Source organism: Parus major, chromosome 8 (assembly GCF_001522545.3).
Source record: "Parus major isolate Abel chromosome 8, Parus_major1.1, whole genome shotgun sequence".
Taxonomy (NCBI): Eukaryota; Metazoa; Chordata; class Aves; order Passeriformes; family Paridae; genus Parus; species Parus major.
The window spans coordinates 550,175-572,363 of NC_031777.1; the positions used below are offsets into that span (position 1 = coordinate 550,175).

The 22,189-nt window shown below is 59.1% G+C and overlaps 5 protein-coding genes across 11 annotated transcripts in view; 1 reads left to right on the forward strand and 4 right to left on the reverse strand.

The window, feature by feature from the left end:
• The window catches only part of LOC107208031 (dimethylaniline monooxygenase [N-oxide-forming] 5-like), a 12,735-nt gene extending 1,961 nt beyond the window's left edge, over positions 1–10,774 (reverse strand). Inside the window, exons 1-9 of one of the 7 annotated variants that reach the window (XM_015635868.3) lie at positions 8,896–10,774; positions 7,413–7,572; positions 7,016–7,204; positions 6,773–6,935; positions 5,974–6,116; positions 5,541–5,740; positions 5,105–5,451; positions 4,729–4,801; positions 4,410–4,514 (exon numbers count right to left, since the gene is read on the reverse strand). In XM_015635868.3, the coding sequence (XP_015491354.1) occupies positions 4,410–4,514; positions 4,729–4,801; positions 5,105–5,451; positions 5,541–5,740; positions 5,974–6,116; positions 6,773–6,935; positions 7,016–7,204; positions 7,413–7,544 (1,352 nt within the window). In that variant the 5' untranslated portion in view covers positions 7,545–7,572; positions 8,896–10,774. The other 6 variants (XM_015635867.3, XM_015635866.3, XM_015635864.2 and 3 more) reach the window with 6 other exon arrangements.
• On the reverse strand, positions 191–3,923 carry LOC107208033 (dimethylaniline monooxygenase [N-oxide-forming] 5-like). Its single transcript, XM_015635872.2, has 5 exons — positions 2,993–3,923; positions 1,670–1,858; positions 1,427–1,589; positions 628–770; positions 191–394 (listed from the first exon to the last, which is right to left on the reverse strand). Exons 1-5 carry the CDS (start codon positions 3,125–3,127, stop codon positions 191–193), a joined length of 834 nt encoding a protein of 277 aa, XP_015491358.1. The 5' UTR covers positions 3,128–3,923.
• Positions 10,775–10,887: 113 nt separating the features above from the next.
• On the reverse strand, positions 10,888–13,988 carry PLPP6 (phospholipid phosphatase 6). The gene is made up of 2 exons (XM_015635879.3): positions 13,452–13,988; positions 10,888–11,687 (listed from the first exon to the last, which is right to left on the reverse strand). The coding sequence occupies exons 1-2, from the start codon at positions 13,849–13,851 to the stop codon at positions 11,317–11,319; spliced, it is 771 nt and encodes a 256-aa protein (XP_015491365.1). The 5' UTR covers positions 13,852–13,988; the 3' UTR covers positions 10,888–11,316.
• A 280-nt stretch (positions 13,989–14,268) lies between these two features.
• Positions 14,269–20,036, forward strand: FAM78B (family with sequence similarity 78 member B). The gene is made up of 2 exons (XM_015635878.3): positions 14,269–14,569; positions 15,919–20,036. Exons 1-2 carry the CDS (start codon positions 14,307–14,309, stop codon positions 16,439–16,441), a joined length of 786 nt encoding a protein of 261 aa, XP_015491364.1. The 5' UTR covers positions 14,269–14,306; the 3' UTR covers positions 16,442–20,036.
• A 1,807-nt stretch (positions 20,037–21,843) lies between these two features.
• Positions 21,844–22,189, reverse strand: part of PRDX6 (peroxiredoxin 6) — a 5,555-nt gene continuing 5,209 nt past the window's right edge. Inside the window, exon 4 of the mRNA XM_033516441.1 lies at positions 21,844–21,975. Coding sequence (XP_033372332.1) covers positions 21,844–21,975 — 132 coding nt within the window. The remainder of the gene's footprint in view (positions 21,976–22,189) is intronic.

A 22,189-nucleotide genomic window follows, 5' to 3' on the forward strand; every position in this document is an offset into this window, starting at 1 on the left:
GCAGATGTCTCTGTGAACTCCTGGATGTTCGGCTTCACCCGCACCCGGCCCGAAATGATGCGGTTGGGCAGGTCATCGTTGATGGTCAGGTGCTGGTGAAGGACCCTGGAAGGCACAGACAGACCTTGTTCAGGCCCTGGCAGGGAGACAGGCATTGCTGGAGCAGGTACCTGGGGTGCTGCTGGGGCGCTCACCGGTGCTTGGGCTTTAGGCCATAGAGAGTGTGGTCAAAGCGGGCGTTCAGCTTCCGCTCCAGGAAGAAACTGATGATACTCAGGGGCAGCAGGTTCTGGAGGAGCTGTGTGAAGCGGCTGATGTAGCAGAAATCAAAGGGGTACCCGCTCTCTGCTACCCGGTGCAGCACCCAGGACCCGTGCCTGGTGCTGAGGAAAACCTGGAAGGAAGGTGAGAGGTGGTGGCACGGCAGCATCCTCAGACTGGGCTGGGCCCCTGCTGTTCTCCAGGGACAGGGAAACCAGCACAGCTGCTGGGACTGCAATAGCCACCCCCACAGAGAGGGGACAGGGTGCTTGTGGCCGGGTGCTGGAGGGAGGGGAGCCCACAGGGGATGGAGGGGGAACACCGGTGTCCTCTGGGGTCCCATCCCTGTGAGCTCTCCCAGCACACCTGCTTGGCTGTGTGGCTCAGCTCCACTGCAATATCGATGCCTGAATTCCCAACGCCAACCACGACCACCTGTTTTTCCATGAAGGGCTGAGGGCTCTTGTAGTCCCGGCTGTGCAGATGGCAGCCCTCAAACTTTTCCAGCCCTGGGAGAGAGAGGGAAGCCATGCTGGGTTGGGATGTGGAGGAGAAGGGTGGCTGCCTCCTGTTCAGACTGGTGGTGTATTTTGGGAACAAGCTAGGACCAGTGTGACCAACAGGAGTTATGCAGCCCTGAGGTAGTGCCCAGAGAGGTGGTGGCATCACTAGCATGGAGGATTCTCAGCGTAGCCCTGAGCATCCTGCTCTGGCCTTGGGACTAGCCTGGCTTGGAGCAGGGCTTGAACTGGAGAATTCCTTGCTTCCATCCCAAAATTCTGCTGCAGGTCCTGTCTGGTGCCATGCATTGCCAGTAGAGGAACAACCACAGGGTCTGTGTCGCCTCACCAGACCCTGCTGACAGTGAGCTCCAGCCTGTTCCCCAGCAGGAGAGGGTCTCCACAGCTGAAAGCTCTCCAGGCATTTTCCCCTGGCACCCAGAGGCAGGACCACCACCAGTGCTTAGCCCTCCAGCCTTGGTAAGGAGCTGGAGAGCCCAGCAGGTGCCTGGCCAGCAACATGAGAGGGAGCCTGTCTCAGGTGGGAGAGGCACGCTGGCAGTGGTGACATCTTTGGGTGCTTTGGACACTCATGCAGGTGGGAACTTGGTGTGTTAAACTGCAAAGGCACTTAGGGATGTCAAGGAGCAGGGGAGCAGCAGTACCTGGGAAGGAACTGAGCGGGAGATGTGCGTCGGTGTGGTGCCCACTGCACACCAGCACGGCGTCAAAGACGGCTGCCTCCTGCTTCCCCTGGCTCTCCGTCACCACCTCCCACTGGCCGCTGCTGGCGAAGTCGGGACGCTTGGACACGCGGCACACGCTGGTCTGGGCGCAGGGGGAGCGGTGTCAGGCACCCCGTGCCCCCCGTTCCTGCTGCCACCCGCCCCTCGGGCCCCAGCTCTCACCCTGAAGCGGATGTGGCGGAGCAGGTCGAAGTGCTGGGCGTACATGCGGAAGTACTCCATGATCTTGGAGTTGTGCATGTAGTTGGGGAAGTCGTCAGGGATGGGGAAGTCGCTGAAGCACATCATCTCCTTGGAGGTGTTGATGATGACGGAGCGGTAGATGCTGGCACGGCCGTCCTCGGGGCGCTCCTGTGGGAGCGCGGCACAGCTCAGCGCTGGCCAGGGAATGATGGGCTGCTTCCCTGCCCTGCCTGGCACCTCCACTATGGGTGCAGGATTAAGCCATAGGTTGTTGTAGCGCCCATCCCTCCACCCAGCACTCTCCTGTGGTTGAGACTCCCCACCCCAAAAGACGGGGATGTAGCTCTGGACTGGCAGGAGCCAGGCAGCGGTGACAGTGGGTCATGGTGGTCTTGTGCCTCAGTTTCCCCACTTCCACTCCTTGCCCCTGTGAGGTAGTGCATTCACAAAGCTCCTGTGGCTGCCACATCAGGTATTGCTGGTTGTGAAGCCAGCTCCAGTGCTGGCTGCTGCATGGTTGCTCCTGCTTACCAGGTCTGTGCCTCGGCAGCTGGATGCTGCTGCTCTGGTTCTGCTCCACCAAGCCTGTCCTTGACCCATCACAGGTAGAACTAGCAGACTGTGACAGATCCACCCCAGACCCCACTCAGGCATGGTGCCACCTGTGTTCCCCCAGGGCTCTCCCACACATGTATCAAGGCATGGTGGGAACACTGGTCATCTTGTTCCTGGGTCCATGGGATAAAATTCAGCAGCCTCAGTAGGTGGGGGCAGAGAAGAGCTCCAGGATTGCTCCAAGGCAGGGAGAGCCAAGGCACAGAGAAGGCAACACATAGTGTTTCTGTGTGGGAGAGTGGCACAGGGGCATGAAGAGGCACAACCATGATTCCAGGAAAGGGCTGGGCAGTACAGGCAAAGAGACAGACAGTGGGGTGGGATAGGTAGGAAGGAGCTGGGAGCAACCAAAAGCAAAATGGCAGGGGAAGGTATGGATGAGAGGGGGAAGGGAGGGATGGGAAAAGGGAAGTCTGAGCTGGGTGAGCAAGCCATGGAGTCAAGTCCATGGGGAAGCTTCATCCTGCTGCTGGTGAGCAGGATTGGGTCCTATGTGCCTGGTGCACCAGCTGGCACCACACTACCAAATCACTTTTACTTTCCTGTGGTTTTCCTTGGGAACCTGCCTGCTGCACGCACTCAAAGCAGGGGAGCAGTGCATTGTTCCCTGCCAAGGACCAATCCCAAGCCCATCCATGAGCCCATCCATGCTGCTGCCACGAAGCAGGCTGGCTGCACAGGGCTTACCTCAAAGCGCCACAGCCCCCCGATGTCCTTGCTCCTCTCAAAGCAGGTGGGCTCCAGCCCCTCCTCCAGGCAGCATTTCAGGGCGCACAGGCCAGAGGCACCGGCACCGATGATGGCTACTCTCCGGGCAGCCATGTCCCACGGGGTGCTGGTGGCAGGGGAACTGGAGAAGCTGTGGCTGGGAGTTGCAGAGCCGGGTGTGTCTCTGAAGTGAGGCTGCCCGGTGCTGCTCAGTTTGGGGATGATTGTCCCTGTGCTTCAAGTGGGCGGTCAAGGCGTCACAAGATGTGTTTCTTCCTGACATGATCTACAGGTTTTCCTCACCACCCTGCCACACCTCCCGCTTCCACCTGACCTCTGCAAGAGGCACATCAACGTCTGTAAGCATTTAATGATGCTGACATTGCCCCGGGACTTCCTGGGCAGGGCAGAGATGTGGCTGTGCTTTAGATTTTGGCAGGTTGTGGGATGGAAAACAAGCCTAGGAGATGGTGGAGGACTGGCATGACCAGCCCACGCATGTGATGGACACGACCCCCATCCTTTACCCAGTCTGGGTCCCTAGCTGCCTTCCAGAGTGGCTGTGTGCAGGTGACCAGAGTGGCACAGAGCCCTGCCACTGTGACCCAAACCTTGAGAGAGGCTGTCTTGCTGTGGAATGTGTGTGCATGTCAGCCCATGCTGCAGTGGGCCAGTGCTACAGGGCCGATCTCAAACCCATGAGCGACCCCGCAGCACACAGAGGGTCATGATGGTCTCAGTAACAGGACAGACACTTGGCTGTTTAATGCATTTATCCACTTAGAAAATGTGCTGTGCCTTTGCTGCTTAGCTCTGCTGCGTGTGGCAAAATTGGCACAGCTGGGTTAGAGGGGACAGAAAAGCCTGGAGCACTGGCTGAGGGGGGCTGGAATTTAGCCTGCAGTGAGCAGGTTTCCTCCTCTGTCCATGACAGCACTCCCAAAGGGGAGGTGCAAAGCAGGAGCCCAAGCATTATTTTGGCAGCTGGGGAGGTTCTGTGCATTCCTAGCTCATGGTGTGGTCACAGCTGGGCCATGCCAGGCAGGGGAGGAAGGTTTCTGCCACCATGGGGGTGCACAGACAGCCAAGGGGCAGCAGTGACCAGCCAGTCCCACAGCACCTTGCAAAGCCTCCCTTCCTGCCCTTGCAGGGCATCTACAAGTAAGCAAAAACAGCTGCCAGGATGGCCACAGCCCCAACCAGCTTGAAGATGAGGGGCATGGTAGGGGCTGAGGTGCTCTCTTCCACGTGTCGTGTCTGCAGGGGCTTGAGGATGCGCTGCTGCTGGGTGAGGATGGCCTCCCTGGCCCCCGGCCACGCGCCCGGGCCCCACAGCCGGTACTGGTACGGCGTGCAGGGCCCGAAGGCCACCTCCATCGCCAGCTTGGGGTCTGTGAGGAACAGGGTGAGCAGGTTGGGCTTGACTCCCAGCTGGCAGGCGAGCTCATCCATGTAAGGGACGTAATCCACCTGGATGGTGTGGCGCTGGCTCTTCACGTACCTGTGGGCAGGGAGGGAGGGCAGGTAGGTGCTGGAAGCAGAGCTGGCAGATGCCCTGCACACCAGGAAGGTGGTATTGGACAGACCAGACTGGGGGTGGTGCAGCCAACCACATCCCTGACACAAATGTGCCAGGACGCTTCCATGGGACAGGATGAATGCCCATAAGCAGCTGTGCCGAAGGCAGCCCCTCGGTGGTCCCACAGGGATCTTACCGCTTTGCCATCGCTTCTTTCTTCTGCTCAATGTCAGCCTCCATGTCGTGCTGCGGGGGCAGCTCGCTCAGCCCTGGGGAGGATGAGACACAGCGGCCACTGTGGTGCTGCCCTTGCCTGGGTGCTGTGCCTCTGCCAGCACCACCGTGGTGTGTGGTCTAGCACCAGAGGCATGTCTGAGTGCCTCGGGATGGGAAGGTGTATGCGTGTCCCTGTGCCTCTCAGAGAAGAGGTCATCTCACCGTGACAGCCGCAAGGCAGCCGTGCCATCACCATGGCCAGGATGGCACAACCAGCTGCTGCCTGCTCGATGTGGCTGGGCACCATCTGCCCTCACTCCAGGGCAGCATCCACAGGGCAGGTTTTCCTGACTTACCTTTGAAGACACGGGTGGCCCAGCGACACTGGAGCTCGGAGATGGGCATGATGGCACCCAGGGGCTGGACGAAGCCAATGAAAGCCAGCGTCGGCTTCTCCAGGTCAGGGGGGAACATGAATTTGTAGAGGGGAATCTGGTTCTCCACCACCTTGAAGTCCTTGAGGAATGGGAAGGAGAAGCTGTATCCCGTGGCAAAAACTACGGCATCGATGTCTTCCCTGGTGCCATCCTCAAAGATGGCAGATGTCTCCGTGAACTCCTGGATGTTCGGCTTCACCCGCACCCGGCCCGAAATGATGCGGTTGGGCAGGTCATCGTTGATGGTCAGGTGCTGGTGAAGGACCCTGGAAGGCACAGACAGACCTTGTTCAGGCCCTGGCAGGGAGACAGGCATTGCTGGAGCAGGTACCTGGGGTGCTGCTGGGGCGCTCACCGGTGCTTGGGCTTTAGGCCATAGAGAGTGTGGTCAAAGCGGGCGTTCAGCTTCCGCTCCAGGAAGAAACTGATGATACTCAGGGGCAGCAGGTTCTGGAGGAGCTGTGTGAAGCGGCTGATGTAGCAGAAATCAAAGGGGTACCCGCTCTCTGCTACCCGGTGCAGCACCCAGGACCCGTGCCTGGTGCTGAGGAAAACCTGGAAGGAAGGTGAGAGGTGGTGGCACGGCAGCATCCTCAGACTGGGCTGGGCCCCTGCTGTTCTCCAGGGACAGGGAAACCAGCACAGCTGCTGGGACTGCAATAGCCACCCCCACAGAGAGGGGACAGGGTGCTTGTGGCCGGGTGCTGGAGGGAGGGGAGCCCACAGGGGATGGAGGGGGAACACCGGTGTCCTCTGGGGTCCCATCCCTGTGAGCTCTCCCAGCACACCTGCTTGGCTGTGTGGCTCAGCTCCACTGCAATATCGATGCCTGAATTCCCAACGCCAACCACGACCACCTGTTTTTCCATGAAGGGCTGAGGGCTCTTGTAGTCCCGGCTGTGCAGATGGCAGCCCTCAAACTTTTCCAGCCCTGGGAGAGAGAGGGAAGCCATGCTGGGTTGGGATGTGGAGGAGAAGGGTGGCTGCCTCCTGTTCAGACTGGTGGTGTATTTTGGGAACAAGCTAGGACCAGTGTGACCAACAGGAGTTATGCAGCCCTGAGGTAGTGCCCAGAGAGGTGGTGGCATCACCAGCATGGAGGATTCTCAGCGTAGCCCTGAGCATCCTGCTCTGGCCTTGGGACTAGCCTGGCTTGGAGCAGGGCTTGAACTGGAGAATTCCTTGCTTCCATCCCAAAATTCTGCTGCAGGTCCTGTCTGGTGCCATGCATTGCCAGTAGAGGAACAACCACAGGGTCTGTGTCGCCTCACCAGACCCTGCTGACAGTGAGCTCCAGCCTGTTCCCCAGCAGGAGAGGGTCTCCACAGCTGAAAGCTCTCCAGGCATTTTCCCCTGGCACCCAGAGGCAGGACCACCACCAGTGCTTAGCCCTCCAGCCTTGGTAAGGAGCTGGAGAGCCCAGCAGGTGCCTGGCCAGCAACATGAGAGGGAGCCTGTCTCAGGTGGGAGAGGCACGCTGGCAGTGGTGACATCTTTGGGTGCTTTGGACACTCATGCAGGTGGGAACTTGGTGTGTTAAACTGCAAAGGCACTTAGGGATGTCAAGGAGCAGGGGAGCAGCAGTACCTGGGAAGGAACTGAGCGGGAGATGTGCGTCGGTGTGGTGCCCACTGCACACCAGCACGGCGTCAAAGACGGCTGCCTCCTGCTTCCCCTGGCTCTCCGTCACCACCTCCCACTGGCCGCTGCTGGCGAAGTCGGGACGCTTGGACACGCGGCACACGCTGGTCTGGGCGCAGGGGGAGCGGTGTCAGGCACCCCGTGCCCCCCGTTCCTGCTGCCACCCGCCCCTCGGGCCCCAGCTCTCACCCTGAAGCGGATGTGGCGGAGCAGGTCGAAGTGCTGGGCGTACATGCGGAAGTATTCCATGATCTTGGAGTTGTGCATGTAGTTGGGGAAGTCGTCAGGGATGGGGAAGTCGCTGAAGCACATCATCTCCTTGGAGGTGTTGATGATGACGGAGCGGTAGATGCTGGCACGGCCGTCCTCGGGGCGCTCCTGTGGGAGCGGGGCACAGCTCAGCGCTGGCCGGGGAATGATGGGGAAGGATGGCTGGGGCTGATGAGATGCTCCTTTCCATGGAGCCCCTTCCTTCAGTCTCACCCACAGGATCCCACTGTGGTCGGCTGCCACCCCAGCAGCCACCGCTGACCCCTGAGGGTCACCGTGCTGACCCCAAGCAGGACACGTGGCCAGCAGGGTTTACCTCAAACCTCCAGAGGCCTCCGATGTCGCCGGTCCTCTCGAAGCAGACGGGCTCCAGCCCCTCTTGCAGGCAGGCTTTGATGGCGCACAGCCCGCTGCTGCCCCCGCCGATGATGGCCACCTTCTTTGCCATGCTGCGCTCCACCACCGGCTCTCTCTGCCTGAGAACAGCTTCGGATGGCGAGGCTTGCAAGACTTGCACCCTGCTGTACCAAAGAGGTCCCAAACAAGACAGGCAGCCCTTCAAAAGTCTGTCTGGGGTTGCAGAGCCACTGCTGTCCCCCGTCAGGTGTGGGTCTGATCAGTGCTGGGCTTTGCACTGCAGTGGTGTTGCCTCTGGATGTCATGAGGAGAAATCCTACCGAGTGCCAGGGAGCCTCAAAATCTCCCCGCCCATGCCAAGTCCCGGCCGTGGAGGTGCCCTGGAGTGCTGTGCCGTGCTGTGGGGACCGACGGCTCCCTCCCGGGTGGCTGACAGCCCCTCTCTGCCTGCCCTTCGCCCTCTCCCTTCCCCGGGGAGATTCCTGCTGTGCTGTCCCGGTGCCCGCTGAGTGCCGGCAGCTCGGGGCACAGCTTTCACCGACCTGCGGCCGTGGGATGAGCAGCCCAGGGAGGGCTGGCGGCTGGCACGGAGCCGTGCGAGGGTCTCTGCCGGGGTGTCCCCACCCGTGAGGCCGGCCTGCAGCCTGGCTTTATGGTGCGCAGCGTCCGGAGCGGAGCCTCCCCCTCCGTCACTCCTCCCAGGGGCCGCGGGGGAAGGAAGCCACATCCCGGCTGGCTCCGGCCGCTTGCACGGCTGTTCCGGCAGCGGTGTCGCCACAGCCTCGGCCGGCGGCCTTAAGGAGCCACCGCAGGCGCTGCGCAGGACACGCAGCCCATCCTTGTGGTTGCGTGCTTGGTAAACAAACGCTGCCCTAGACTTTCACCCTAGGATTATCATCAGGATCAGCCCAAGCCCGGTTATTCTGGTACCTGGGGTGACACACGGCTCTGGCCGCTCCTGTCACAGCCGGCACTGTATCACCCACATTCCATGTGCCCCTGGGCTGAGCATATCGGCGCTCTATCGTGGCTCTGTAGCCACGGCTTACTCCTGGGCTAGCAGAGTCCTTGGGACCAGTGGAACTCCGGTGCGAGGAGCACCAGGCTCTTGGGGTATCCCTGGTGGGAGGGTGGTGGCACCAGTCAGGAAAAGGTTGTCCCTCACAGCAGGAGGCACAGAGCAGTCAGATCCAAACTTGCTGCTGGCTCCTGGTACACGCACAGCCAGGCAGACCCTGAGCCCTACCAGGGAAATTTGCTCTTTTATATCCAGAGAACTCTGCTGTAATGCTAAAACCCTTACTGTATGTTTACAGTAAGATTAATAAACCTATTTCTGTCCCTTGCTGTTGGCAAGGGCTTGTCTTTGCCTGGGGCAGAGGTGCTGAGCTTCCAACCCACACTCTATGCTTGCCTGTCAAAAAGCATCAAAAACATCTTACCAAGCAAGGGATCAGCAGAGGAACGGAGAGGTGGCAGCACTGGCAGTGCTACTCCTCCTGCTCCGCTGTCAGCTGGCTTCTGGCTCTTTTGCAAGCTCTGCACAGACTGCCCAAGGGGCAGCAGGTACAAGGGACCTCTCTGAGCTCTGCACTGCTCTGCTGTGCTATGAAACCTCTGTGCAGGTTGACTCTGAATTTGCCCTTCTCCCTACCTGCTGCTTAGCCCTGGACTTTACCCCTCTGTAGCTGGTGTCATAGTACAGACAAACTCTGCTGGCAGGCACCAGGGTCATGCCATGATATTTTGGTCCAGGTTGGTGTTTGGTTGGTTGATACCTGTGGAAATTCACAGTTCCCCATGCCTGGCAAGCACCCAGGATGTAGTGTGTGCAGCAGTGTCTGCTGTACAGTCCCTGCTCTGGGCTTCCACAGTGGGCAGAAATGCCGTGGGACAGGTGGAGCAGAAAGCTCCTCTGTCCTATCAGTGGGTTGCACCCATGCTTGGAGGTAGTGACAAGTGACAAGCACAGAAGGAGAGCAAAGGTCACTCTGGTGGAGCTGCAGAGAAGCACAGAAGAGGTGAGAGGGTGGCCAGGCAGCCTGTGACCCAGCAGGGCAGTGCAGTGGTGATGGTGGGGGCTACCAGGACCTCATGGAGTGTTATGCAAGTGAGTCAAGAGCAACCTTTTGCCACACGTGTGTAGGAGCCACAGATGCACGGGTTGCTGCTGTACCCTCCATGATGTAGAGAGGAGGAGTCTGACAGCTCCAAGAACAGACTCTAAGTGCAGACAGAAAGCATACTGTTCTGGAAAAGGTAGAGCAAAGATGTTTTGGCACAGCACAACAAGCCCTGCCCACCCCAAACACTGCCCACCCAGAGTGTGCCACCTGCCTGTGCTCCCACAGCCACCACAGGGCTGGTGTCTGCCTTGGGGCAGGAGGGCTGGCCAGAGTGTCCTGGTGCTGCTGTGCAAATGCTGAACTGGCCCAGCTGGCTGCCAGGCATACAGTGCAACCCAGGGGATTATTTTTTGGTCACTGCAGCACCAACCCAGGAATCTTCACCCTGTCAGTGGGTCAGGGCTCAGCTTCAGGGGAATCCTGTCATGTCAAGCACTTCCATTTCAGCCCCTGTACAACTGACAGTGACTGGGTGCTTGTACCAGCAGCCATCAGGCTGCTCCTGCACACTCCACCCAGGAGAACACTGCTTTCCAGGGCCTGAGTGCACTAATAGACCTCAATGACCTCAAAGAGCCTCACCTCACCAATCCCTCTTTCCCACATGCCAGGAGCACTGCTGAAGCTGATGATTTGAGCTCAGTCTAGAGCCCTCACTCCCTGCCTGGCTGTGGTCCCTGATAAAGTGTGTTCTACAGCTTTCTGGCTCAGTCTCAGCCCCAGCTCATTATAGAGGCTCCTCCTGGTCCCCTCCTGCCAAGGACCAGCAGTCCTCTGTGAAAAACAGGCTGGCAGTGGTGCCAGGGGAGGAGAGCCAGCCTGCTTGGAGCACAGGGAGCTGTGGCAGTGGTTGGCAGAGCCAGGGCCTCTTGCTGCAGGAAGTGCAGGCAAGGCTCAGACCTAGGGCTGGGTGTGTTTCTGGGCTCTGGGAAGGGGCTGGCTCTGCAGGACTCTCTCTGCAGCCTGGAATATGCTATCAATCAGCTATTGCTGTGAATGCATTGCACCCCCTGAGAAACAACCCCGTGGAGGGAAAAAGGAACTGGGAATTTCTGGACAAGAGCTTCAGGAGCAGGCTGCTGCTGGGAACTGCTTCCCCTGTTGCCCTGTGGATGATCAACCCTTCAGTGCCGCTATCCTTTCCCCATGGCTCTGGGAGCCATGTGCTCGACATCTAGCCTTAGTGCAGCACTTAAATTGAGAGCAATAGGGAAGAGATTGCTTAGGGAGGCAAAGCTCTTTCTAACCCTGAGGAGAGACCCCCGTGGGTCCCCTGCAGGCAGGTGCTGTAGAGCAGGCTGTGCAGGGTATGCTTATGACAGCAGCATGATCAGTGTATTTATAGGATACAGATACAGGGGTGATTGTAGAGAAACCTCTGCAGTCACAGCTACCACATACACCATGGGCTAGTGCAGCTGCCCAGCGAGAGCATGCAGATTCACAGTATTAGCAGCGAGCTGCCGGATGGGTGTGCTGAGCCCTCCCCAGGCTCTGCAGAGACCGCCTTTGGTCACCAGAGAACCGTCAGTGCAGACCGTGCCCGACAGCCCAGCAGGAGGGCAGGACAGCACCAGACAGCTGAGCGCAGGCCCTGGAGCCTGCAGCACAGCTCATGTACGAGTCTTGGCCAGACAATGGGGTTTAGGATGCCAGTTCAAGTTCCAGAATCCCCTCCCTGTGCGTGCTCAGAACACCAGCACACGGCCCCTGCTTTGCGCTGACGCCAGCGGTCGCTCAGTGGCTCCAGAGCGCAAAGAGGGCGGGTGCGGTGGCCGGGGACAGCCAGCAGTGCTCCACCACGCCGTACAGCGCGTAGCCCAGCAGCAGCCCGAAGAGCACGTCCGTCATGTTGTGCCTGCCCAGCATGACCCGGGAGATGCTGACGATGAGAGCCCAGAGCACCACGAGCACCCGCAGCGGGACGGCCAGGACCAGGTGGCGCAGGACGAAGCGGCAGACGAGAGCGGCCCTGGTGGCGTGGCCCGAGGGGAAGGAGTACTTGTCCACAGAGATGGTGACGAACATGTCCATCTTGTTGTGCGTGGGCCGCGGCCGCTTGACGAGCCCCTTCACCACCGCCACCATCACCAGGTCCAGCAGCAGCGCTGGGAGAGACAGGAACAGGGGGTTACTGGAAGCAGAACATCAGCTTAGGGAGGACTCGGCTGTCACCTGCCTGAAGGTGATGTTTTTCCCCGTGGCTGAGGCACATCCAGGCAGGGACAGCACTGCACACAGCTGCTCTTGGCCTTCTGCAGCAGAATGAGCACACCCTCAAGCTCTACTCCTCTGCACACACCCCTCCTGCACCAGCAGATCTTGGCCTGACACAGGTGACAGGGCCCTGCCCAGCCTGCACCCCAGGGCCTTTCTCTCTGTGCAAAATCTGATCTTGCCATGACTCGGGGCTCAATCTGCTCCTTAATCTGAAAGCAGCAGAGGCATTAAGTCCCACAGCTCTTTTCCTGGCAGTGCTGACTCTGCACTGGTTTGTCTGCCCTGGTGAACAGGGTCAAACTGACTGGGTGAATGATCAACCCAGTCCAGCACAGGTCAGTGGGAAATGCTCAGAGTTGGTGTGGTGCCTGGGCTCCTGGGTCTGGCTTCTCCCTGTTCCTGGAGAAAAAGTTAACCATGCTTTGGTTCTCAAGAGATGAATAAAGGATAATTTATGGTGGCTTGCCCCTTGAGAGCTAAAGGCTGTTGTGATAGAAGAACCAAAGTACCTGTGATAAGTGTTCAAGCCAGGATTTGGCAAAAACAGCTTCTCATGTAGGGCAGAGGCTGCTTTCTTCATCCCTGTTAGCTCAGCTTAGCACTCACAGCCAGGGCTACTTATTCCAGGGCTGTTGTGTAAGAGACCAACTTCTGTTTGTCCTAAGACTTGTTTCAAGTCTTTGCACACCAAATATTTCAGTTGCTTCAGTCCATTTCCTTCGGTTAATCATTTAAGAGCAAATTTTCTTTATTTTATTTTTTTTTTTCCACATGTAAAATTAGATCAACTGCTTTTTCTGAGGGAATCCTCCTTCCCCACATGGGTGCTGCAGCCCTGGGGCAGATCCCCAGGGAGATGGGTGGCTCTGGCCCAGAGCACTGGACAAAGTGCTGGGACAGATCTCCCTGGAGCAGAGGTTAGGCTGGAAGCATCCAGGTCCCTTCCCACATCTCTCCTGTGGGGCTCTCATTTAACCATGTGCTGTTAGATGAGAAAGTTGCATAAATCTATGTTTCCCACCAAGCAAATTTCAATTCAAATTCTAAGTGTGAGATCCTAATTATTTGCAACTTAATACAAAAGTAACAACAAGGAATCTCAGAAGGTCTGGTGCTCTGGAGCTATTACAATTTCTAAATAAGCAAAAAAGAATTTTCTTAAATACACCTAGGCTGCTCTGTGTGTGTGAAATACATCACGCAGGATTAAAATTCGTGCTTTAAACGAAGTTTCCTCACCAGCTGGCACAGAACAATCCACCAAGGCCCTGCCAGCAGGGAGCCGAGGGCAAAGGTGTGTGTGCCAAAGCAGCTTTTCAGGGAAAGGGCTGGTGTCTCAACACTAGGCAGCTGCACCTGGAATGCGCTGCTGTGACAAGCTGGAGGAGCTAAGAGAGGCTTCAGCCCCGAGAGCATTTTGTAACCGCGGGAGCAGTTTAGCTGTCTGGAGTTTCCCAGTGCGTGGTGGCAGCTGTGACAGATGAGTCGCGCTGCTGCCACCACGCCCTGAAGCCGCAGGGTCACTCCCTTTGCTAGCAGGCATGCAGATGAGCCTGCACAGGCTGCTCAAAATCAGCTGCTGCTCTCGAGGCTTCGGCTCAGCCAGCTCCGCCGCGTCCCTGGGGTCCCCCCTCCGCAGCCCCCCGCCTCACCGAAGAGCAGGTTGAGCAGCACCTCCCTGGCGGCCGAGCTGTCACTCTGGCAGAGCCCGTAGAAGGTGCCGAGCAGCCAGGGGATGCCATGGCCCGACACCTCGATCACCTTCATCAGGGGCCGGGCGCTGCCCCAGGCCGAGCCCTCTCCAGCGCACACCCCCAGGCGCTTGGAGGCCCAGAGGTCGATGGCGAGCAGGGAGCTGAGGGCGATGCCCACGAAGGACGGGTTCAGCTTCATGCAGTCCTCCTCGGGCAGCGGGGCGGCCGCGGTGCCGCCGGGCTCCCTGCGCCGGGAGGGGCTGTCGGGGGCGGCGGGCCCGCGCTGGCTCAGGGACAGGAACTCCAGGCGGCCGCCGCTGCCGGCGCGTCGCTCGCGGCTGCTCCGGGGGCTCGGCATGGCGACGGGAGGCGGCCTGCGGGAGCCGGGCGCCGGTCACCCGCTGCCAGGCCCGCTCGGGACCCAGCATGTCACCCTGCCCGGGGCCGTTTCCCTCTCCCCCTCCCCGCGCCCTGCCCGTTATCCCCCGGTCTCCCCGCTCTCGGCGCGTCCCCAAGGACGCGGCGGGAGCGGCGCGCCCGCGCTTCCCCCGGTACCGGGCGGCCCCGGCGCCGCTTCCGCTTCCTGTTCCGCTTCCGGTCGTGGCGCCCCCGGCGCGCCCCTCCCACCGGCGCGCACGTGCCCGCCCCGGCCGGCGTACGGCGGCCGGCGAGGGCCGGAAGAGACGCGGCGGCGCCTTCGCCCTGCCGGCGCCGGTGCGGGCGCCGTGCGGCGGACGGCGATGCGCGGCGGGCGGGCGGCGGCGGGACCGGCCGCCCCCCCGGGCCCGCGGTGACGGCGGCTCGGCCGCGGCCATGGGGTGCCTGCAGAGCGTGGCCTGCAAGGCGCGGGTGCGCCGCGAGCAGATCGTGGTGTCGGACGTGTCGGCCACCATCGAGCCGGCGGCCACGGCCATCGAGGAGAGCTCGCCGGTGGTGCTGCGGTACCGCACGCCCTACTTCCGCGCCTCCGCCCGCGTCCTCATGCCGCCCATCGCCCGGCGGCACACCTGGGTGGTGGGCTGGATCCAGGCCTGCAACCACATGGAGTTCTACAACACCTACAGCGACCTCGGCGTGTGAGCACCGCGGGCGGGCACGGGGGACGGCTGTGGGGGCACGGGGCTCCGAGAGGGCCCGGGATGGGAACGGCGGGGGCTGCCCGGTGCGGGCACCTGCCCTGCTCCGCCCGCAGGCACCGGGAGCTGTAACCCCGGCACTGGGTGCTGCATCTCTGGCACCCTGTGCCGCACCCCCAGCACTCTGTGCTCTCTACCCCACCTCTGCAGCCACAGCCTTCACCCCAGTCCCTGCTCCCCAACCCCACAATTCCTGCTCCTCGCACCCCACAGCAGCTTCTGCACCATCCTACTGGTCTGGACCTCGCCCTTCCGAGGGCTTTGCAGCCGCTGTGTCCCACCAAGCATCGTTTCTTCTTTGGGGCTGGGACACGGGCACAGGCGGTGCTGGGGGAGTTGCCCCCTTGGCTGGTGTTAGAAGAGGGAAGAGTGGCGGTGCTGGGCAGAAGTGGCAGCTGGAAAACAGCCTTTCCCCAGGCTGAGGGTGTGGGTGACTTGTGGGGATGCTGAGGGGCAAAGCTGTTGGTTCTGTGTCTGTGTCTTCTGCCATTGGAAAGGGGTGGTGAAAAGAGGGGAGAGGCCCAGAGGGGTCTGCTCCAGCTCACTGGTGGGCTCCTGCTGCTGGTGCCACAGGTCTGTGGGTGCTGGGGGAGCAGCAGGTCCTTGTGCTGCCTGCCTGCAGCCTTGTATCATGACAGATTGGTCTTTGGGGCACTTGGAGCACTTGGGGACGTTGGAGTGAGTGGAGGTCATCGTTTGCAGGGGTGGCAGGAGTGTGGCCCCAGCCCCTCTGCTGCAAAGCTGCTCCCTTGTTATTGCCCTGCAGGCCTCGCCATAGCCACATGATGCTGGTGGCATGGCCAGCAGCAAAGATTTGGGCTGAATTCCCCCCTCACCAGCCATGTTGCAGGGATTTCATCGTGCTGGTGGCAGGCATTGTTGTGGGATTTAATGTGTCTCTGTGTTTAAGGCATAAAAATCACAGACCTCCTGCAGGAGGGGGCTGCTGATGTCTGGGCCAGTGCCCTGGTCACGGTGCTACAGGGAAGGCTGTCCTCCAGCACAGGAGCTGATTAAGGAGATAGTGACCCCAAAGAGACTCAGCAGTGGGTTTTGGCCCAGTCAGTTTAATTGCAAGTTAATTAACATGGCATTGTGCTGGCAGAGCAAAGGCTTGAGCTTGGACGTGTGAGTTTCAGTAAAGGAGCTGAAGCTGAATTTGTTCTTCAGGTTGTCCCTGAGAGTTTTCTGCAGGCAGGCAGAGGGTCCCTGTGCTGCTGGCTTCCCCATCCCTCGCCAGGCACCATTGCTGCCATTTCCCCTCTCATCTTCCTCTTCCTCTTCACTAGGTCAAGCTGGGAGCTGCCCGACCTGCGAGAAGGACGAGTAAAAGCCATCAGCGATTCGGATGGGGTGAGCTACCCCTGGTATGGAAACACCACAGAAACCGTCACCCTGGTCGGGCCCACCAACAAGATCTCCAGGTTCTCGGTGAGCATGAATGACAATTTCTACCCCAGCGTGACGTGGGCCGTCCCCGTGAGCAACAGCAACGTGCCCCTGCTGACCAGGATTAAAAGGGACCAGAGCTTTACCACGTGGCTCGTGGCCATGAACACGACCACCAAGGAGAAGATCATCTTGCAGACTATAAAGTGGAGGATGCGAGTGGACATTGAGGTGGACCCCATGCAGCTGCTGGGGCAGCGGGCGCGGCTGGTGGGCAGGACTCAGCAGGAGCAGCCGCGGATCCTCAGCAGGATGGAGCCCATCCCACCAAACGCACTAGTGAAGCCCAACGCCAACGACGCCCAGGTCCTCATGTGGAGACCCAAGCGAGGGCAGCCCATAGTGGTGATACCCCCCAAGTAGGGCGTGCAGGTGAGGAGCTGGGTGCCCCCAGCCCGCTGCAGACGAACAGGGTTTGCGAGCCAAAGCAGATCTCTCGGCTTCTCCTGCCTTTGTTGTTGTGGTTGCAAATGTGGCTCCTCCTCGGTCAGAAATAGAGCCTGGCTGGCACGAGGGCGCAGAAGAAGGTTTGCTGAGCTGGAGGATTTCCCAGGAAGCAGAATCGAGTACTTGCAGCTGGCACAGAGGCTGTCTGACATAAAGGACTCGTCTTTCCTTGCGGGGCAGCGCGAGGAGCACGAGTGTGGTTGAACCGTGCCTGTGGCAAACGCTGCTCCCCACCCAGCCGGAGGGAGAAGCGGAGGCTGTGCCTGCTGTTCCCTGCCATGTCCATACCTATGCATTTCAGATGGATGATCCACCCCTCGCCTGCCCGCTGGCACCGGGCGGGAGCGGGCAGAGCAGAGCCCGGTGCCACCGCCCGGGAGGGGTTTTCTGCAGCCCTGGGGGGAGCGGGACATGTTTTGCATGCGTCTGGGTGTGTTTGGAGTAGTTGTGAGTGTAGGAGATGCCATAGCTCTTTTCTGTCTTGGAGTGAGGTCTAAGGGCAGGTTAGATGTCCTTTGGTTTAAGGTGCACTAAGTCTTTGCAGTTCCTCAGCCTCCCCCTCGTCCCAAGTCGCGCTGACCCTTCTCTCACGGAAGCAGAACCGCGTCTCAGCCGAGTGAGAAATCGGGAGCGGTGCTGTTCTCCCAGCCCAGGTGCTCTGGGTGTGTGTGGTACCCAAACCAGCTCAGAGGTACCCCTGGACTCGCTTTGCTTCACCACAGACCCCGCTCCCTCGCTAGAGGTTGGGTGCTCGCTCATTTTCCACGCAAATGCTGGCTCACACCGAGACCTCTTCCCCAGCCACCCACGGAGCAGGGTGGCTACTGGCTGGGCCACCAGTGCAGGGGACAGCACTCCTTGTGGTAACTCCCCAAGCTCTGTGGAAGGCAGGGATGTGAGTGGAAGCTGTTCAGAGCAGGAGGAGGTGAATGTGCTGCCTGGGGGCTGTCTCCTGCTGCTGCCATGCTTGGGAGGGGCTACAGGGGGATTTATTTGCCTTTCTCCTCACTCCTTGCTGCCTGGGTGGCTGGCATCGGCCGGTCCACGGGGCAGCACGGTGCTGTGGGATGCAGCTGGCAGTTCCCAGGATCTCACCCTGGAGCTGCAGCAGAGGCATAAACCATGGCTGTGCTGCTGCTGCTCTGGGTGCTCCATCGCTCCTGAGCAGGTGGTTTACAGCTATTGCTGCTTTATTTGCTCTGTCCTCCCCAGCACGAGCCCTGCAGCTCCTCCAGCTCGCAGCCCTGCCTTCTCCACACTACGGGGGGATTGTGCCGCCCTGGGGATGCCGGTCATTCCTGCTGGGAAGGTCCCATGTCCCACTGGCTCCTGGGGAGGAGCGCTGGGTGACACTTCGTGCACCCCGGGCCCCGCCTGCACAGGGGCTCCCGAGGCATCTTAGACCAAAAATCCCTGTGAAATCCCCATGCTATTTATTGCCCTCAGTAGTGTTTGCTGCTGATCCAGTTCTTTATTTATTTTTCATCTGGGAGCGTTTCCTTTTGTCGCCCTGGTGCAGCATTTCCCTGTGCTGGGGCCGGCGCTCCTGCTCCTCCCTCCCGGCCCCACACTGGGCTGGGAACCTGCTGCTTTCTGTGCCTATGTCGGGGTTTTGCAGGGGCTACAGCCTTGCTGTGGGGCAGGTTTGGAGGGAGAGAGGGCTTTGAGCTTTGGTTTGCTGTGTTTTCTGCAGCAGAGCTCCCACAGGGAGCTTGCTGGTGTGAGAAGATGTCCTGCTCTTGTGAGCCTGTGGTTTTGTCCTGGTGTGGGACCGATGGTGGCTTTTGCCATCGCTGATGTTTTGTTTCTCAAAAAGTGTGTGTGGAGAGGGGTTAGAAACTTGAATTTCAATTTTCCTTAAGGACTGGGGGAGGAGGGGTAAGTACCTTTTGGTTTGAAGTAAGGCAGGTATATACTTTTGATCCGGGGAGGGGACAGAAACATCTCTGGCAGCATCAGAGCTAAAACGCTAGAGGAAGGGGTTCCCCAACAAACAGGTAGCTCCGAGGTGGGCTTCCTGCTGGGAGAGGATGCTGTGTCCAGAGGCTGTGTGAGCCAGCTCCCCAAAACCCACGGGAAATGGCTACATGCTGCTGTCAGCCCAGGGAGCTGCTGTGGCTCCAGTTGTCTGGGACAGTGGGGACACCGCTGCAGGGATGCTGTTGAATTCACTGCCGCCTTTTGGGACTTGCTGGCCAGTCTGAGCCTTGGCACGTGGCTACTGAGACAGCAGCAGCTGAATTTCTGTCCATGAATGTCTGCAACATGCTGGTGCCAGGGTCAGGCTCCGTGCCTGGCTGTAGCTGTGTGCCTGACCCCCGAGGGCTGCCCCAGCCTGCAGGCAGGTGTTGGCTGAGCCCCGGGGCCATGCCTGTGTTCATCTCTCCAGGCTTCTGCCAGGCTTCCATTCCCGCTCCTCTGACAGCTGCTTTTGATGCACTTAACTCGGTTTGGTGCGTGGGTTGTCTTTGTGGGCATTTCCCCGTTAAAAAAGAAAGGGGAAAAGGAAAAAGTTTGCGAAAATTGTTTGCAAAGGAACACGTGCAAACAGCGTTTACAGAAAGGTGCGGGCATTTTACGAAGGTGCGTGTTCACACCTGGGTGGAGGTGGAGCTCTGGGGCTGGTGGTGCTCAAGGGAAGGTGGTGAGGGAGAGCTCCCATGTTGGAGTCTGAGTTTGGCTCATTCCCTGTGGCTGGGTGAGCACTCAGACCCCTGGGCTTCACCCCATGGGATGCTTTTTCTGTGCCCCCCTTCCCCACCAGCACCCCGTTATCTCAGGGAGGGGCAGCTCATGGGAATGCCCACGCTCCCGGGAGCCCTGAGCCTCGGGGTGCCCCTTCCCCTCCTTCCCATCCTCGGGTCACTTATTTATTTATCTATTTATTTATTTAAGTTATTTATTGCTATTTATTGACAACTGGAAGTCGTTTGGGGGGGGTTGGGGTGGGGTGGTAATTTCTGCTGCACAGTGGGGGCAGCTGGGTCTCCCCCACACCCAGCCTCCTGCATTTTGGGGTGCTGCTCTGGTGGGAGCACCTCTGGGGAGGGATGCTCGTGGGTCCCCACGCTCCCATCCCCTTTTTGTGAGGGAGAGAAAGGAAGGGGAGCCACACCGGTGCCTGCAGGGAGGGCAGCCGGTGCTCACCCCCTCCCTGCAGAAGCTGGGAGCCCCCTCGGTGCTCCCTCCCGTGCCCATCCCTGTTTACTGACCCGGCCTCCTGGTGCTCCTCCCGCTGGATTTGCTGTCTCCAGCTCCTGGAGAGGGCGGGAGGAGCCAGGATGGATGAATGTCACTACGGAGAACAGACCAAACCAGGTATTCTGCTGCCGCGTGGGGAAAATCAGAGAGAGAGAGGAAAGCTGGTTTTGCAGAGTGCCTTAAACACAAATGACTTTACCGAGTAGGGGGCTTGGACTTCTGTCTCTGGATGTTATTACCAACTGGAAAAATGTTGCATTTCACTTCTCTGGGATTAAAAGAAAACTACTCGACCTGTACTGGAGCCAAACCTTGTGTTTGCTTGAGTCTCTCTGGTTGGTACCTCTGGGGCCATGGCAGCACTTGGAACAGATGGGAATTCATGGAATTTCCATCAGCCCCTGCCTGCCTCAGCAATGGCACCAGTGGCTGTCCCTGCTGGCTTTCAGCCCTTGGGTCTGGTGACAGGATTTGTTCCACTTTGTCCCGACTTGCAGGTGGCTTCTGTGGTGGCCCAGAGAGGTTGTGCTGGCCCTGCAGTTCCCTTCCCTGGGGGATCCTCTGAGCAGGCTCTTTGCACAAAGGTTGCCATGGGGCTGTGTCCTCAAGCTTCCAGAAAACTGGAAAGCTTGGAGTGGGCAGATGTTCCTTTTTCCCTTAGGAAACCAGATCAAAGTGAGTGAACAGCAAGAAACCCAGGAGTTTATGCAACCCAGCCATGGGAACTAGGAAAGCTACACAGAAAAAAAGATGTTTCCCTTTGGAAATTGTAGATTCCCCCTGCCCTTTCCTGCAGAGTGCAAGAGTGAGAACAAAAGTCAGCCCAGAGACCAACTGTTCCTGTCTTCCAGTCAAAATAATACATGGGAATAATACGGAGTTTCATAACAAAGGTTCATTTAAAAGCCATTTGGGGAAATACACCAATATTCACTGCACAGTGAATATTGTTGTATTATAGTTCCTGAAGGCAATTAAAAATTAATAAACCCCCTTTTTATGAGGGGGAGGGGTAATGAAAGAGGGTTGTGGGTGCTGCCTGAGGTTTTGTGTGGAGGGGGGGATCTCACTGAATCTGGTGCATTGCTCACCTTGAACATCAAACCTGCCACTTGCTGGGGGGGTCCATTTGTGCCCCAAGACAATTGATTTATTTAACAGCTGCTCCTTTTGAGTGTTGCTGGGCTGTACTGGGCATTGAGGGATGCTGGCAGCCACCCTCTGAGCTATTCATGAGCTTTCTTCCCTACTGTTATATTAAAACATTGCTCATCTCTTGACAAATCCCTGCGATGGAGCTGTGGGAGAGCAGGCAGGAGTTTGCAGGGCTCCTGTCCTGCCTGCTCATGCCCTAGGAGCAGGGAAGGAGCCTGGACCCAGCAGCCAAGGGCAGGCCAGCCTGAGGCACATTCTTCCTTCCCAGCAGGGGAAGCACAAGTGCTTTGTCTGAGACTGTGTGCCCTGGCACAACCTGTCTTTCCAAAATGCCTTCCTTGCAGAGCAAGAACAAGGGCAGCCTGTGCTGCTGCCACCCCCTCCAGAGCCTGGGCACAAATCCCAGCTGCGTGGCCACAGGGAACACAGAAAATGCTGCAGGGTGCCCTGGGGGCCAGCAGAGACAGACAAGGGACACTGCAGGTAGTACTGAAGGTCAGTTTATTTGCTCAATTCCCCCTTCCACAAAACCTGAAAACAATCACCTTCCAGCAAGAGATGAGAAAGCAGTTAAGAAGTGAGAGATTTGGCTCTGCAGCTCCTCCCCTACTCATGGGACCAAAGGTTAGATGGCTGCTCTGAGAGGCACACAGCAGCTTGGAGCCCCCAGTGCTCCCTGTCCCAGCAGGACACCCCTTCTCAGCACAGCCCTGGGAGAAGCTTGGCTGGGACCACAGGGGACAGACACCAGAGCAGGAGCCCCAGAGTCCCCAGTGCTCTGCTCATCTCGTCCTTGCCGGGCAGGAAAGCAGCCGGGGTTAGCTCTGGGGGTGGAAGGGACAGGAGGGCTGGTTTAGTACCGCACCAGCAGCGTGACGGTGCCAGGCTGTGTCAGAGGGGCAGGAGCCGGGCTCACGAAGGCTCTGGCATCCCAGCAGGACGGACAGACGGACACACAGCCCTCACTCTGGCTGCGGGGTGTAGCGCAGGTACTTCTTGCCCGACGGGAGCTCCTTGGTGAAGATTCCTTTGGGGAAGAGCTTCTTGGCTTCCTCGTCAGGTAAGGTGGGCACCACCATGACGCTGTCACCGGGCTGGGGACAAATGGGGACAAGTGGGGACGGTGAGGAGCGGGCAGGGACAGACACAGGTGGCACTGCCATTGTCCCCAGGTGCCAGCAGTGAGGGCACAGGGGGAGCTACACCAGGAGACACGGGAGGTGTCCAGAGGGAGAGCTGTGCCTTCTGCCAGCCCTGCCAATGGCATCCCACAGCCACAGCACTCCTGTGGGAACAGCAAGGAGCTCC